This window comes from Vulpes lagopus, chromosome 10, assembly GCF_018345385.1.
Source record: "Vulpes lagopus strain Blue_001 chromosome 10, ASM1834538v1, whole genome shotgun sequence".
Taxonomy (NCBI): Eukaryota; Metazoa; Chordata; class Mammalia; order Carnivora; family Canidae; genus Vulpes; species Vulpes lagopus.
Genome location: NC_054833.1, coordinates 54844701 through 54861946, shown reverse-complemented (window position 1 = coordinate 54861946; position 17246 = coordinate 54844701). Strand labels below are relative to the sequence as shown.

The following is a 17246-nucleotide window of genomic DNA, read 5'->3' as shown; positions in this document are numbered from 1 at the left end:
ACTGTTTTATTTTACTTCTTTTCCTCATTTAATCACCAATTTCTAGAAATAAAGATCCACTCACTACCAGTTCAGTTGAATTTCCATTCTTGAAGTCAGTAAAAAAGATTTTTTTTTTGCCATTTTTCATTACAGTGCTGTATTTGGTTGCAGAATTACTTCCCCTATTTTACACCTGAGTGCTGTCCTTCTAATTCTGCACTTCATGTAACATCCCTTCTCTTTGATATTTGCTATTCTTGGTCGTCCTGTTGCTCTTACTAGATTGTGAGCATGTTGGCACCCTGCTTTCGTCTTTATTGGAATCCTTCACACCATGCCTGGGTTTCCAGGTGGGCTGAGCAGGGTGCCATGGGCTGTCTGAAGAAGCCCTCCACAATTTATAACAGTATTTCTACAAGAAAATATGACACAAATAACAAATACTACCTTCTGATTTTGTTGTGCCATATTTTTTTTTAGGAAAAGGAAAGAAACTTTTTTAATATGAAAAAGTTAATTTACAAAAACCCCTTAAAATGATGAAATGAAGCTAAGAAGTTCACTGATACATAAAAATCAATTGTAATTCTATATCCCAATAAAAATACACATATGATAACATTTAAAAATAAAACTACTTAAGTAGAGTTAAAAACATGAAATGCATAATACATTTCACAAAATGTACACAAAAACTCTATAATAAAAGCTGTAAAATATTTTTAAAGTCCTTCATATTCCAGCATTGACATACTCCTCAGAGCACAGTTCTTACCATTTTAGAACTAGAATCTCACTTGGAATTGCTGTTCGGGGTTATTGAGGGCTGCAGTCTTCTAACTGCAGAGTTTTATAAATACTAATCTTTAAAGTATTGGAAAAAGTGTTTAAATCTACATTCACAAATAAGGTCTAAGAGAGTGATATAAGAAATATTAATAAGACTTTGAGTTGGTAGAAAATTTATTTGGAATATTCCAGGAAGTTTAACAACTGTGGACAGGCACATACCCCTTACCCCTTTAATTCTTAGCTGGGCTAAAACTTAGTGAGGGGAGTTTAAATCTCTTATGATTTTTACAATATCTATAATTAAAAGCATTTTTATCCAAATGTTAGTGATGCCCAAATTTTTATATCAAACTCAGACTGGTTCCCTAAGTGCTAGGTTTTGCCTCCAACTATTTGACTTACCCAGTTTGTTTTTAAAATGTGTATACAATGGAATATTACTCAGCCATTAGAAATGACTAATACCCACCATTTGCTTTGATGTGGATGGACCTGGAGGGTATTATGCTGAGTGAAATAAGTCAATCGGAAAAGGACAAACATTATATGGTCTTATTCATTTGGGGAATATAAAAATTAGTGAAAGGGAATAAAAGGAAAGGAGAGAAAATGAGTGAAAATATCAGTGAGGGTGACAGAGCATGAAAGACGCCTCACTCTGGGAAATCAACAAGGGGTAGTTGAAGGGGAAGTGGGCCGGGGGTTGGGGTGACTGGGTGATGGGCACTGAGAGGGACACTTGGTGGGATGAGCACTGGGTGTTATGCTAGATGTTGGCAAATTGAACTCCGGTAAAAAAAAATTTTTTTAAAAATGACTGAAAGCCCACATATTCTGCATTCAAGTACTAGAACTGAAGCTTCTCAGGAGCACAGATTTTGTCCCCCTTGTTTGTTGCTGTGATCTCATGGACCAGGACAGCACCTGGTATGTAACAGGCACATAGTAGCCTCCAGGAGCTCACGGAATCTTCCCAGCCTTGCATTCTTTCAGCGTCCACTTGACCATCAATGACATCATCAGAAGTCATTCTTCACACCTCTCATCTTGGTGTCCTCACCTGCCATGACCATGAGGCACTGAAAGTCTTGAGTTTTACCATCCTGACTCCCTGTCTGCTCTATTCCCCTCCCCGTCAGGACACATGCCCTAACCCTTAGCTCAGGTAACAGTTGGACATACCGAGTATATACCCTTCCATCCAACACATTGGAGCCACGAGTCTGTTGGAGTGTTGGGTTGTACCCACCTTGCTTTTCCCTCCCCCACGTTTGGCTGACAGCAACCTGAGGGGGGAGTTATTTATGTTTTGGTTCCTTATGCCCAGAGCTTTACATGTAACATCGTGTAATAAATGTTTTGAATGATTAATGAATGAATGAAATCTGTGTTGATGCTCCTAAATACTATTAAAGTCTAAATAGATTTTAGTTTCTACTTATTACTTTGAACTAATTAAAGTTAATGGAGGTACCATCAAAATTACTTTTTAAAAATTTTTATATAATGAAGAGTTCTATGAATGTACTTTTCTTTTAAACTTTTCTTTTTTATTTTATTTATTATTTTTTTATTTATGATAGTCACAGAGAGAGAGAGAGAGAGAGAGAGGCAGAGACATAGGCAGAGGGAGAAGCAGGCTCCATGCACCGGGAGCCCGACGTGGGATTCGATCCCGGGTCTCCAGGATCGCGCCCTGGGCCAAAGGCAGGCGCTAAACCGCTGCACCACCCAGGGATCCCCCTATGAATGTACTTTTTATACAAGAATTGTAGCTATTAACTAAGTTCATAATTTCCAATATGAATGCTTCATGGGTAAAATGTACAGAAAATAATGCCGTTTGCCTTTAAACATTTTTTTTGTGATATTTCTGTTCTCATGTCTGAGGACAAAAACCACAATTCTGAAGGACAAAATTATAGGAACTATCCCAATGTATATACCATACTTAGACTAAAAAATTTACCAATTTGTTCTATGACTGAATTGCCACCATACTTAAATGTTAAAAACTATTCTAGTATTAAAAGACTTTGGCATGACTTTTGGCAATCAAATTTCTTTTAAAAAAATACTGTTATTTTTGAGCTAACGATTTTTATTAAAAATTCTCGAGTTGCCCTTTTATTTTTCTAGCATATTTTGAACATTCTTAAGATTATAAGAGCAATATGTCTGTGTGTGTGTGTATATATATCTTTGAACATTGCTTAAAGTTCTGTAATATTTGTAAATTTGTTTCATAGGGTTGGACAAAATTTTATGAGTTTTCTTTATCAGATCTTCGGGCTGGATACAGCATTATTGACAGGCTCTTTGATGGTAAGTTTTACTAGTATTAATACCAGAGATAGTATTAATGTGAAAAATTGTTTAAGATCTTACTAACAATGTGATTTCTTCAAGAATGATTTCCTATAATGAAATTTGTTTTCTGTTTTTCATGTGTTTTATGTCCTGACTGCCAAGCTTGTGTTACTAGATAGTTCTTTATCTGTTGTGATCATTGGTTTTATATGCCATAGTTTTCTGATTGATATGTAGCTTTCAGGAAACAGAAGGCTAGAAAGACCTTGTCTTCAGTTTGTGGCCTTCCAAAGTTTGAGGCTAATGAAGAACTATTCAGATTTCAGGAACTGTTAAAATCCAGGCTTATGGTAGACTATGTTCACTATGGTGGATCTGTAGAATCTTACAATTAAGTAAGAGTCAGGATTGAAATAGGGCAACAGACAGGACCATGTGATCTGATGGGTGGAGACCATCCAACTCTGTGCCTCTTGAAGACAGGAGTGGTACAATCTCTGATGTGTATTGTATAGGGCCAGGGCAAGGGGACACTTGAGTTGAGACCAGTGGTGGATTGGAGGAGAGAGTATATTGATTATAATCTCAAACTTGAAAATGATTCCTGTCTCCCCTTCCCACCCCAACACCCTGCCAAGCTGCCCTTCCTGGAGTCAGCCCTGCTTCGATAAATGGCACCACCATTCATGTATTTGTTCAGGTTCATAACCTGTGAATCACTCTAGATTCTTTCTCTGATCTTTAAACATTCAGTGTTTGGGCAACTTCTGTCCCTCCATGTCCAAACCAGATCATGATTCTGTTCATTTAATCCAAGCAAGAGCTTCTTCACCAGTCTGCTTTCTGATTTAGCACCCTTTGGAAATTTGTTCACATTGTGAAGAAACTGTTTAGAAAAGTAAAGTATATAATTCCCATTTAAAACCTACAGCAACACTCGTCATCTTTCCTTTCCTCCATTGAGCCAGGCTCATTCCTACCTGAAGGCTGTGGTTGGTGCTTTTCTGTCTGAAATGCCTTTTTTTTTTTTCTCAGACCTTAATACGTCTGTCCTTACCATTCACATCTCAGCTTCCAGGTGTCCTCTTTAGATACGCTTTTTATTACCACCAGTCTAAAGTCATTTAAAAATTACTCTCCACTCCTTCTTATGTTGTGTTGTTGGAGTACATGAGTGCTACCTCGTAGTTTTTTTTATTGTTTTTTTTTTTCATTTGTTGTTTTCTCTCTTCCTACTAGAGTGTAATCTACCTTAAAGTAATGTCTTTGACTGTTCTGTTAACGATATTTCTTGACACCTGTGGTAGAACCTAGCCTATCATGGGTACTCAGTTATTGTTAGGTGAATTAATATCAGATATCAGAAATGATTCTATGACTTAACTTTGGCAGAATGATAAGATTAGACATCTAGGATGTGTCCAAGTCTCAATTTATATGTTTATGGGATGAAAATTTTGAATGGACTATGTACAAAATGTACTTACATCATAAGACCAAAGCTCAGTGAAATTCTACACAATGAACATACTTACGTCACCAGTGCCTTAATCGAGAAACAGAACATCACCACTACCTCTGATTCCACTCTGTCTCATGCTGCCTTCTGGTTCTGACCATCTCTCAACACCCACCCCCCAGCTTTTGTGGTGAACAGTAGCATCTTACTACATAGATCAGTTTTACCTTATTTTGTAAAGCTGGATTCATGCATCACATATATGCATCATACAGTCTTTAGGTTCTTGGATTTAACATTATATTTGAGAGATCCACCCATGCAGTTACATGTAGTTATAGATCATTTATGATCAGTATATATATAGTGTGCCACTTTTTGATCATAATGCTTCCCTGGATGGTCATATGGGTATTTTAGGGTGATTATGAATAATGCTGCTGTGGCTTTTGGTAAATAGTTGGATGTATTTATGTTGAGTATATGTATGAGTAGATAGGGTATTTATTTGTTTACCATTTGTTCATCACTAGTGAATGCCAAATAATATTCCGAGTGAGTTTTTCTTTATCAAATTTTGAATTATGTATCAGAAAACTGTACACAAATTTACAATTTGATAAATAGTCATATATTGAACCTTTGTAACTATCTCCAAATCAACAGAGTAATACCACCCTTCCAGAAGTGCGTCTTTTTTTTTTTTTTTAAAGATTTTATTTATTCATGAGAGGGATACACAGAGAGAGGCAGAGACATAAGCTGAGAGAGAAGCAGTTTCCCTGCAAGGAGCCTCATGTGGAACTTGATCCCAGATCCCAGGATCACGCCCTGGGCCAAAGGCTTAGCTCAACCGCTAAGCCACCCAGGCATCCCAAGAAGTGTGTCTCTTATTCCTTTATGCATGTGACCCAACACTGCCCCATTCCATGCTAAGGGTAACCTCTTTTCTGATTCTATAAGCTGTTGTTTTTAATGTTAATTTGGACAGAGTTTTCTGGAGAATATATAGTAATGCTTTAGCTTGCATTGAAACTTGGTAATTTCTTTCTTTCTTTCTTTCTTTCTTTCTTTCTTTCTTTCTTTCTTTCTTTCTTTTCTTTCTTTCTTTTCTTTCTTTTCTTTCTTTTCTTTCTTTTCTTTCTTTTTCTCTTTTCTTTCTTTCTCCAGTTTTTATTTAGATTCAAGTTAACATACAGTATAGTATCAGTTTCTGGAGTAGAATTTAGTGATTCATCACTTAAATGTAATACCCTGTGCTCATCACAACATGTGCTTCCTTCATGCCTACCACCCCTCCAGCCCATTCCCCACCCCCTGACCTACCTCCATCAACCTGGTTTGTTCTTTGTTGTTGAAAGTCTCTTATGGATTGCTTTCTTCTTCCCTCCTCCGCTCCTTTTTCTCCACATTCCTCTATGTTCATCTGTTTTCTTTTTTAAATTCCACGTAAGAGTGAAATCATGTGGTATTTGTCTTTCTCTGACAGGCCTATTTCATTTAGCATACTACTCTTTATCTCCATCCATATCATTGCAAATGACAAGATTTTATTCTTTTTGGATACAAAAAGATACAATGGATACAAAGGATACAATTGTATATGCCATTTTAAGATGAAGAAACCAAAGCAGGGAGTTTGAATGATTTGTGATTATGTTTGAAGCTTGTGAGAATTAATAGCATTATATCATTTTATATATACCACACCATTGAATTGATGTGAGTAAGAAGCCAGTGCTTTAAAGTGATAGTGAATCTCATGGTAAAAATCTAACTATATAATCTCAGAATTACAGAATTTCTTGATATTGGAGACTTCCACGTATACAGAGTTAAATCAAGAAAGAGAAAAAGTTTTAATTATAGGGATGAGTAGGTATAGAAATTACATAGCTTCCAAGACCTGGAGTATACATATAACCTTGAGCTTCCTGATCTGTAAAATAGGAATGATAGCAGATACTACATCCACTGGCTCAATTCTTGAGAATTTTGAATGAGAAAAGCCACAGGAAACATTTAACATTTGGTACATTGAATATATTGAGTAAGCTCGCAATAATTATTGACTTACTGCTATTGCTATAATTTCAGCTCTGTTTTTATTTAATCCTAAACAAAATTTACTCTAAGAACAGTGAATATAAGAAAAACAAGATCTTAGAAATTCTATAAAATATTTTGTATAATAGTTATTTGTATCTTATAAGGTGAAAGCTACATCAGTGTTTCTGTATGCCCTGGTGACCTATGAATGAATGACATGTCCATTACCAATATATTATTTAATGAAGACCCAGGCAGAACTAAGAAATTGAGTCCTGGTGAGGTGCCTTATTATAGCTACTTGGCTGCTGTTGATAATGAGAGGTTGGCAGGAGGCAGCTTTTATTAGTCTTCCATGCCACCACAGCCTGGACCACGTATGTACTGAGCCGTCAGTCTTTCGTGCCAATCTCTGCATTTTATAGTAAGTGAAACTAAACCAGCGGTGCTAGCAGTCATGTCAAGTAGCTAGTTTAAGTACAGGTACAGTTGTTTCCTCTATTTACTGCAGACCTGAGATTTAATTCTTACAGTTTAAAACTACCACTGAACTGTGATTAAGAGGATGCTTTTGTTGCAAAATGAAATAATAATTTTAAAGTCTCACTTTGTGTTGTTTTATACTATATTTCTCTTTTAGAAACTGGATAGTTGACCATTAGAATCATGACAGTACAGGATTATAATGTGTAAAGTTATTTTGTAGAGTTTTCTTATTCAGGTCATTTTGATAAACTGAGGTTTTCATCATTGTATAAAATTAGATTTTGGAAATACTCTAAATAATCTCCCATTTAAGGAGGCAGTGTTGTATAGCAGACAAGAGTATGACTTTGGTTTCAGAGCACCTCATTCTGGTTCAGATATGTGGGATTATGTGATTTTCTGATTTGGGTCACATCCCCTTCCTATTCCTCAATTTCTCCATCTGTGTAACTGGATAATTTTAATACTATGTTAGAAGGCTTAAGTGAGTTTGTATATGGAAAACATTTGGGGAATTTTACTTGATTAAATAATCTCACTATTAGCTATTCTGTGATTATGTTAATTATTAATAAGAATTTATTAATGAACTTTACATTCTTATTAGTGAACCTTTTAAGGAATGATTTAACTAAGTTAAATGTATATTGTTATATCCTATAAGTATAACTGGAGCCAGGAATTTAGTTAATATTTTAGAATAATTTAGAGTATTTTTAGAATATTTCTAAAGCCTTAGAGATAAAGCTAATAAAAGTTATGTTTTTAAATTATAGGTACTAAAGATGTGCAGTGGGAATTTTTACATGGTTTACTTGAAAATGCTATTTATGGCGGACGCATAGATAACTATTTTGACCTTAGAGTTCTTCAGTCATACCTGAAACAGTTTTTTAATTCCTCAATAATTGGTGTTTTAAACCAAAGGAACAAGAAGAGTGTTTTTCCATATTCTATATCTCTACCCAAATCCTGCAGCATTCTGGTAGGTATAATTCATCATTTTTAATCTATTACCAGATACATGAATCCCTTCTTAAATTGTTAAATAAATTTTTCTTTTCAAATACACAAGTAATTCTCATTCACAAATACAGATTATTGTTATGCCAGTGCATGGCCTGATTCTATGAACTCTACTTAGGTGTCTTGTTCACCTTTGGAAACTTAGGAACTGATTGATGAGAGTAGGATATAGTGTGTAGGTACATCTCACAGACAAGTGTTAAGGCTGCTGTGAAGATCTGGAAGGAGAATGGGTACCAGATCCTAGTGGGAGTGAGAGGGCTCTGGTGGGTTAAAGAACTGAAAAGAATTCAAATATTTAACAAGTGTACCTTCACTTTCTGGCTTATGAATGTAAAGCAGATCTAACTATATAGGGGATACACTGTAGATGGCTTTGATGGCAACATTTTGTTGATGTGTGTTTATTTTAGCCAACTGAAACTTTTCCCCTGGATTCATCCTATGAAAGCCATGTAGAATGCAGTCATCTTTTCCAGAAAATAGTACTAAATATAGCCCTGAGGTTTTGGTTCTAATTTATTTTACCACAAACTTATCTTTGCTTAGTGTCAAATAATGTTTTTATTACCTAGAATATTATGATCATGTATCTGTTCATGAATTACAGAGATATATATTCAATTATATAGGTCTCTCAGGATTGTGGATTTTTCTCTCATCCTGAGTATTTTTCAAGAAAATTCTTTTGTTTCAGTGACATAATTGTCAAAAGTCAAAGTTTAAAAACCAATATTAAATATGTTACTGAATAGATTTCCTATTATGTTAAGTATCCCATCTGTTTTGTTTTTCAGTGTCTTTCATTCATTTACTCATTTATTCAGTAAGAGCCACTGACCATCTGTTTGCCCACTGGTGGCCCAGTTTCAGGCCACATGAGTGCTGTGGGCATCTCTGGGACTGACGGGAGGGCTTCACCCAGCAGATAGAGCCATCCCATGGTTACTCTTGGTCCATTTATTTCACATAGTGCACTGACAGGTCTTCCCTCTCCATTTGAGCTTTGTTTTTTTATTTTTTTAAAAGATTTTATTTATTTATTCATAGAGAGAGAGAGAGAGAGAGAGAGAGAGAGAGAGGGCAGAGACACAGGCAGAGGGAGAAGCAGCCTCCATGCAGGGAGCCTGACGTGGGACTCGATCCCGGATCTCCAGGATCAGGCCCTGGGCTGAAGGCGGTGCTAAACTGCTGAGCCACCCGGGCTACCCTCCATTTGAGCTTTAAACTGAGAAATAAAACTACAGAAAAGTGCACGTCATAAATGTACTATGCAGTGAATTTCTATACACTGAACACATGAATGTAACCAGCACTAGGACCCAGAAATAGAACATTACCAGCCCCTGTTCCCTTCTAGTCACTGCCTCCCCCACAAATGGTGCATTGCCTGGGCTTCTAATAGCCTACATTAGCTTTTTTTTTTTTTTTTTAAAGATTGATTTATTTGAGAGAGAGCATGCACATAAGTGGGGGGGATGGGGTGAAGGCAGAGGGAGCGAGAGAGAAACTCAAGCAGACTCCCGGCTGAGCATAGAGCCCAACATACGGGGCTCAATCCCAGGCTGAGGTCATGAGCTGAGCCAAAACCAAGAATCACCCAGGCGCACAAGCTGAGCCACCCAGGCGCCCCAGCCTACATTAATTTTGAGTGCTTTTTTGAGTTTCACGTAAATGGTATCATTTGGTGTACATTCTTTTGCATCCAAGTGAAAACAAATCCATGTAGCTGTCATTTAAGAAACATGGCTGTGTATGGTTGTGGAGGGAGAGAAGATGCTAGCCAGTATACATGATAAAAGATCTTAGCCATTTTGATGGAGAATAAGAGTTTTACCTTTATAGGATGATTTATGAGAGTCAACATTATGCTTTCTATTTAATAGAGCTATATGCCAGAATTCCCCAGGAGGGCGAGAACCCTGGCTTGTGCTCTATGCCGTGTACTTATACATGTGTCCAGGCTTGTATCCACAGACTCACATATGTACATATGTATTTCTGCATGTGTATGTTGTGATGGCACACCTTGTTGAGTTACAGGATGGGAAGAATAAGAAAAAAAAAACAGCATGTGTTTCTAAAATCTGACATGTTTAAAGGCCCTGGGCTTCCTGAAGTGGAACCATGGCATTGGAGGGACCTCTGGGGACAGCTGCCAAGGATGAGAAGGGAGGACAGGGCAGAAACAGCCGTTTCTCCTGCCCAGCTCAGCAGGAACGGTGTAGACACATACATAGTAACCCTTCTGCGTGACAACAGCAGGCAGAACAGTTCTTATCTTGAGCCAAACTGAAGAAATCCTCTCAGTCTACACTTGAGTTTCCATCTGGAGTTCAGAGTCAGTAACTGAACTGGTGCTCACAGTGATTCTTAGGAGCAAACAATAGGATTACCAGTGTGTTTCCTTACCTCTCAGCAGTGGGCTGGAGACTCCGAGTGAAATTGCTTGATGTGAAGGAAGTGGTTGACAAAGCAGTGCTTGCTCTCAGAGTATGTATATATAGGCTTCTGGGGCTTCTATAAGTTTAAGAAAATAGCTGGGATATTTACCTTGGGGTAAGCAGAGTTGTGCTCTGCAGATGAGTCTTGGGTAGGTTACAGGAAAAGTAATGATGGGGCTTTCCAGAAAATGTCCCACATGATATCTTACACATAGTAGCCATGGCCACCAAAGTATTTTTGTTTTCATCCATGCAAGGGAATGTGAGGAGTTAAACTTAAAAACTACAGTATCATGTAATTTAGTGATGAAAAGTAGTAATGACTAAGAATATTTTCTGTAGATAACTAAGTATTACATAGACTTGAAGTTACATTTACCTAGAAAATATAAACATATGAGTAATAATTTAATACTTATGATACCTATTCTTTCTAATTTCAGTGGTTGTAAGTTCGATCTTTATAGAAAAGCTGTTTCTCACTTCTTTACATTCAGGACTATCGTGCTGTCATTGAAAAGCTTCCAGAGGATGACAAACCGAGCTTCTTCGGTCTTCCTGCCAACATAGCTCGCTCATCTCAGCGCATGATTAGTTCACAGGTAACCTAAGAAAAGAAGTGCTGTGTAGAAAAAATGTTGTCACTGAGCCTGAAATGAACATGAAATTTGATCTTGATACTGCAAACCCCAAAAGTTGTTATTTAACTTTCATTTTATTTAGCATGGTAGATTCCAGCTCTACCTTAAATACATTTAAAAAGAGCCAAAGGGGGATCCCTGGGTGGTGCAGCGGTTTGGCGCCTGCCTTTGGCCCAGGGCGCGATCCTGGAGACCCGGGATCGAATCCCACGTCGGGCTCCCGGTGCGTGGAGCCTGCTTCTCCCTCTGCCTGTGTCTCTGCCTCTCTCTCTCTCTCTCTGTGTGTGACTATCATAAATAAATAAAAAAAATAAAAAAAAAGAGCCAAAGAATTCTATATTAATGCAGTTATTAATAAAATAACGTTGAACACAATCACTTCCTCCAAAATATATTTATTTTACTTCCTGTAGTGATTTTAAGGCAACATTTTTAAAAAGGTTTTTATTTTAATTACAGTATTTTTAACATAGAGTGAAATACTAGTTTCTGGTGTATACAGGTGTATAGTACTTCAGCACTTACCTTCATCACCCAGTGCTCATCGAGACAGGAGTGCTCCTTCATCCACATCACCTGTTTTCCCCCATCCTCGCCCACCCCTCTGGTGACCAGTAGAGTTCAGAGTTTGGTTCTTGCTTTGTCACCCCCGCCTTTTTTTTTTTTGCTCATATTTGTGAAATCATATGGTATTTGTCTTTCTCTGGTTGACTTATTTCACTTACCATCATAGCCTCTAGTTCAATCTATGTCATTGCAAATGGCTGAGTTATATTCCATTGTATATAGACCACATCTTTATCCATTCATCAGTCGACAGACACTTGGGCCATTTCTATAGTTTGACTATTGTAGATATTACTGCTATAAACATTGGGGTACATGTACCTCTCTGAATCTGTATTTTTGTATCCTTTGGGTAAATACCCTGTAGTGCAATTGCTGGATCATAGGGTAGCTCTATTTTTAACTTTCTGAGAAACTTCCATACTGTTTTCCAGAGTGGCTGCACCAGTTTGCATTCCCACCAACAGTGTATGAGGGTTTGCCTTTCTCCATATCTACACCAGTACCTGTTGTTTCCTGCATTGTTGATTTTAGCCATTCTGACAGCTGTGAGATGGTATCTCATTGTAGTGTTGATTTACATTTCCCTATGAGTGATGTTGAGCATCTTTTCATGTGTCTGTTGGCATCTGTTTGTCTTTTGAGAAATGTCTGTTCATGTCCTCAGACATTTCTGGCCATTTTTAATCGGATTATTTGTTTTTTTGGTGTTGACTTGTAGACATCCTTTTTAGATTTTGGATACCAATGCTTTATCAAATATGTCATTTGCAAATATCTTCTCCCATTCCATAGGCTGCCATTTTTAGTTTTGTTGATTGTTTCCTTCACTTGCAAAAGTTTTTTATCCTAGTGAATTCCCAATAGTTAATTTTGTTTTTATTTATTTTGCCTCAGGAGACAGATCTAGAAAGATGTTGCTACAGCTAATGTCTGAGAAATTACCGCCTGTGTTCTCTTCTAGGAGTTTTATTGTTTCGGGTCTCACATTTAGGTTTTTCATGCATTTTGAGCTTATTTTTGTATCTGGTGTAAGAAAGTGGTTCAGTTTCAGTCTTCTGCATGTGGCTGTCCAGTGTTCCCAGCACCATTTGTTGAAGAGACTGTCTTTTCCCCATTGGATATTCTTCCTCCTTTTTCATGGATTAATTGGCCATGTAAGCATGGATTTATTTCTGGGCTGTCTATCCTGTTGCATTGATCTATGTATATTTTTGTGCCTGCACCACTGGCACCTCTGGGATGTCTCCTGTGAATGTTGTGGCTGAACTGCTTTGGCCTTCAGTCCAGTTGTCTGCAGTGGCTGTTTGTGCCTGTGGTGGGAGGACTTTGTGTTGTTTGTGGGCCAGTCTGGGGCCACTCTGGGCTTGTGTCGAGTCAAACCAGGAATTTGCCAGAGATGCAGAAGAGCAGGGCACTTTCCCTGTGTTGTCCCCTGAGAAACTGATTAGTGAGCAGTGTCTCCAGGCTGACCCACTGTGTGCTCCCAGCCCACAGCTGGGGCTGCTGTCTGACTTGTGTGTGCACTTATCTTTCCTTCTCCCTGGGGCAGGAGTCACTGTGGAGGGGTGCTGGCCCCTGTTGGGGCTACTTGCACACTGCCAGCGTGTGGCACATTTTTGGAAGGGCTCCAGCCAAGGGCACATTGCAGTTGCAGGTTTGCAGGAGAATTTGATGGCAGGGCTTGTAATGCTAATAAGGTGCTGGTTGCTGCCTGAGGACCTAGGCCAGTGGGGCTGGAGGGGATGCACCTGCAGAAGAGCACAGGGGCAAGTCAGGCAGTGTTAGCTAGGGGGATGCAGTAGTCTCCTGGGAGAGGAGACCTGGAGGGGAGCCTGTCTGTAGGGGAATGCAGATGTGGGGTGCACTGTGGGCAGGCTTGGAGGTCAGTTTTGTGGCTGCCCTCATGCCTTGGGGCGGCACTGTGTTTAGGCTGGGTGGTGGGGGAAGGGAATGGTGCCTGAAGGCTGCAGGTGTGGGGTCTCTGAGCCCCTGCAGACCATTCATCAAGTCCCTCTAGCTCCCCACTAGGACACTGCCCTTCCTGTTCTCTTCCCTGTGGCCTTTGCCCTCCATCCATCTACAAAGGGTCTGCTCTGCCAGGCTCAGGTTACTTTCCAGGGTGTTTCCCTATATAGGTGTCGCCTAATTGTATGCGTGGGGCTCCTACTCTGCCATCTTCCCCTTGAGTCTTGTAACAATTTACCATTTTATCTTTCCAAAGAATCAGATCTTAGTTTTATTGATCTTTTCTATTATTTTTAAAAATCTGTATTTCTTTGTTTTTGCTCTGTATTATTCCTTCCTTCTACTAATGTGGGGGGGTTTTTTTTGTTTTTTTTTCTCTAGTCCTGTTAGGTGGAAAGTTAGATTTTTCCTGTTTCTTAAGATTGGCTTGTATCTCTATAAACTTCCCTTCCAGAACTGCTTTTTGCTGCTTCCCAAACATTTTGAACCATTGTGTTTCCATTTTCATTTGTCTTCAGGTGTTTTTTTTTGTTTGTTTTTTTTCCTCTTGTCTTTCTTCATTGATTCATGGGTTGTTTAGTAGCAGGTGTTTAGCCTCCATGGGTTAGTGAGTTTTTTTTGTTTTCTTCAGTTTTCTTAAGTGTAATTTTTATTTTCCTATCGTTTTTGTTGGGAACAGTGCTTGATATTATTTCAATCTTAAACTTATTGAAATTTCTTGTGTGTCTTAACATGTAATCTGCTCTGGAGGACAACTCATGTTCACTTGAAAAGAATATAAGTTCTCTATTTTTGGAATGGCATATTCTCTTTCTATCTTGTAGGTCCCTTGAAAGCCAGTGTTTCGTGGACTTACTGTCTGGATGATCTGTGACTGTAAACGGGATGTTAAGTCCTCTACTGTTATGAAATTACATCAGTATCTTCCTTCGTGTCTATCAGTACTTTATATATTTAGGCGCTGCTGTGTTGGGTACATGAGTACATTACATGTTCTTGTTGGACTGATCCCTTTATTCTTATTTAATGCCCTTCTTCATCTCTTCTGTACAGGCTTTGTTTTAAAGTCTGTTTTGTCTGATCCAAATGTTGTTATTCTGACTTGTGTTTTCTCTTCCATCTTCATAGATTATGTTTCAGTTCCTTCATTTCCACTTTTGTATGTGTCTTTAGGTCTTTTTTAGTCCCCATATACATGGGTCTTGTTTTTATTGTGGTTTTTAATCCATATGCTCCATCTTTTGACTGGAGCATTTAGTGCATTTTACATTGTTAGATGTGTACATATTGCCATTTAGTTTCTCCGGGTGGATGTTAGTTCCAGTGGAGCCTGCCTGCAAAGTGTGGTAAGACAGGAGGCCCTGGTGGAGTAAACTGGTTATGACATGGCCTGCCCCTCAGGTGTGGCCACTTGGGAGACACAGGGGAAGGGTGCCTTCCAGGATGGCAGGGTTGGGTGGGGCAAGAGGTACTGCTAGTTACTTAGCGTCAGAATGGGTCCCATAGGCTACTGGCCAGCTGGCCAATGAGAGGGAAAGAAAGTGATGCTTGCTCCCATCTTCTCTCCCAGAGAAACCTCCTACAGGTCCCTGTGTCTCTGGCACAAGTCCTAAAATTAGGAAATCTTCGCTTATACCCTAGGCACTTTTTAAACTTTCCTTTGAAAAGGTGCTTCTTGCTGGATCTCAGGCCTAATGATCTAGTATGCTGGCCTTTGAAGAGCAGAGACCGTTTACTGTGACCCTCTTGTTCTCCTGATTTTGAGGCTCCCAGAGCCAAGCCCGCTGATTTTCAAAGCCAGATGTTTTAGGAGCTCATCTTCCCGTGCAGGTCCCTGGGCCTGGGGTTCCCAGTTTGAGGCTTGATCCCCTTCTCAGAGAGTTAGTGTCTTCATGCCTTCCCCTGATATTCCAGCTTCTGGAATGTAGCCAGGGGTTGGTTTCCTACAGTGCCTTGTTTCCCACCTGACCTGCTGTGTGGCCTTTTTTTATGCCTTTAGTTATGGAGGATCTGGTCTGCAGTCTCAGGCTGGAAAGTGAGTTGCATTACATGCAGCTGTTGACTTGGTATGTCTGTGAGAGAAGGGAGCTCCAGACCTTCCCACATGTTGTTACCTTCTGTAAATTAATGGTTGTCTGCCCAGATCTATGAAATTATTAAAATAACCCTCAAGAAACTGTAGTTCCCATTATTTTGTGTGGTTCTAATAGGATTAATGAAGTGCCATTCTCCTCTATCTTTTCTACATCTCTTCTTTTCTTGATATCAAAATTAAGCAAAGAAGGAAAATCTTATTTTTGTGGTGAAGGTAGAGTGATGTGCCAGCAGAGCTGCTCAGACTCCTTTCCTGGGTCGGCACTTGCACGCAGAAGCCAGAGGGTGCTCTTATCATCAGATTAGATACCCTGCAGCATCAGAAATGGTTCCCTGGTGGTGGCCATACTTGAGATTGAAGGAAGGCTGTTGTAATCAATAGCGAATTAGACTCCAGGATAGAGGTGGATGGAAAGAGCATTGTTCCTCCTCTTAGAACAACAGGAGAAGACAAACAGGACAAGTTCATGACTTTTCTTGAACCCATCTGAGAAAAGAGGTACGAGTACCGGCTGGCTGGAGCCTAAGGGGAGATGAGTGCCCACATTGTCGTCAGTCCTGGATCATGTGACCTGGATACCACTTTCTTGCAGGCCTCTTCTCAGTGGACCCCTACTGATGAGAGTCTTAGAAAGCTTCCCTTCCTGGGGACAGCCCGGGGGAGCAGAACAAAATCCCCTTGGGAGGAGTAGGTAGCCAGAAAACTGCCTCTGTCTGCCTTTTGGGACAGAAGCGTCAATCCCCAGGGAGCAAGAGGTGGGGAGCACTATTGCCCTTTAGGGTACTGTTGAAAACTCAGAGGTTTGTCTCCCAAGCAGGCAGTAGAACCAGACTTAGATGTGACATGGGTGTCCAGATTATCGGATCTAGCCCTTTATCTGCTATGTCATTAGCAAATATCTTCTCCCATTCTATAGGTTGTTTTTTGGTTTTATAGACTGTTTCCTTTGCTCTGCAGAAGCTTTTTATCTTGATGAAGTCCCAATAGTTCATTTTTGCCATTGTTTCCCTTGCCTTTGGAGATGTGTCTAGCAAGAAGACACGAGGCCGAGGTCACAGAGATTGATGCCTGTGTTCTCCTCTAGGGTTTTGATCTATTTCTGTCTCACATTTAGATCTTTAATCATTTTGAGTTTATCTTTGTGTATGGTGTAAGAGAATGATCCAGTTTCATTTTAATGAATTGGCTGTGCAGTTTTCCCAGCACCATTTATTAAATGGTGGATATTCTTTCCTGCTTTGTTGAAGATGACCATAGAATTGAGGGTCCATTTCTGGGATCTCTATTCTATTCCATTGATCTGTGTGTCTGTTTTTGTGCCAGTACCATACTGTCCTGATGACTACAAGTTTGTGATAGAACTTGAAGTGAGTCGTTGTGATGCCCCCAGCTTTGGTTTTCTTTTTCAACATATCTTTGGCTATTTG

The 17246-nt window shown here is 39.2% G+C and overlaps 1 protein-coding gene across 11 annotated transcripts in view; it reads left to right on the top strand.

Moving 5' to 3' along the window:
* DYNC2H1 (dynein cytoplasmic 2 heavy chain 1) overlaps positions 1 to 17246 on the top strand; it is a 344376-nt gene that overhangs the window by 200027 nt on the left and 127103 nt on the right. For all 11 annotated transcript variants that reach the window (XM_041770022.1, XM_041770021.1, XM_041770024.1 and 8 more), the window contains 3 exons: positions 3024 to 3099; positions 7855 to 8063; positions 11046 to 11150. In XM_041770022.1, coding sequence (XP_041625956.1) covers positions 3024 to 3099; positions 7855 to 8063; positions 11046 to 11150 — 390 coding nt within the window. The remainder of the gene's footprint in view (positions 1 to 3023; positions 3100 to 7854; positions 8064 to 11045; positions 11151 to 17246) is intronic.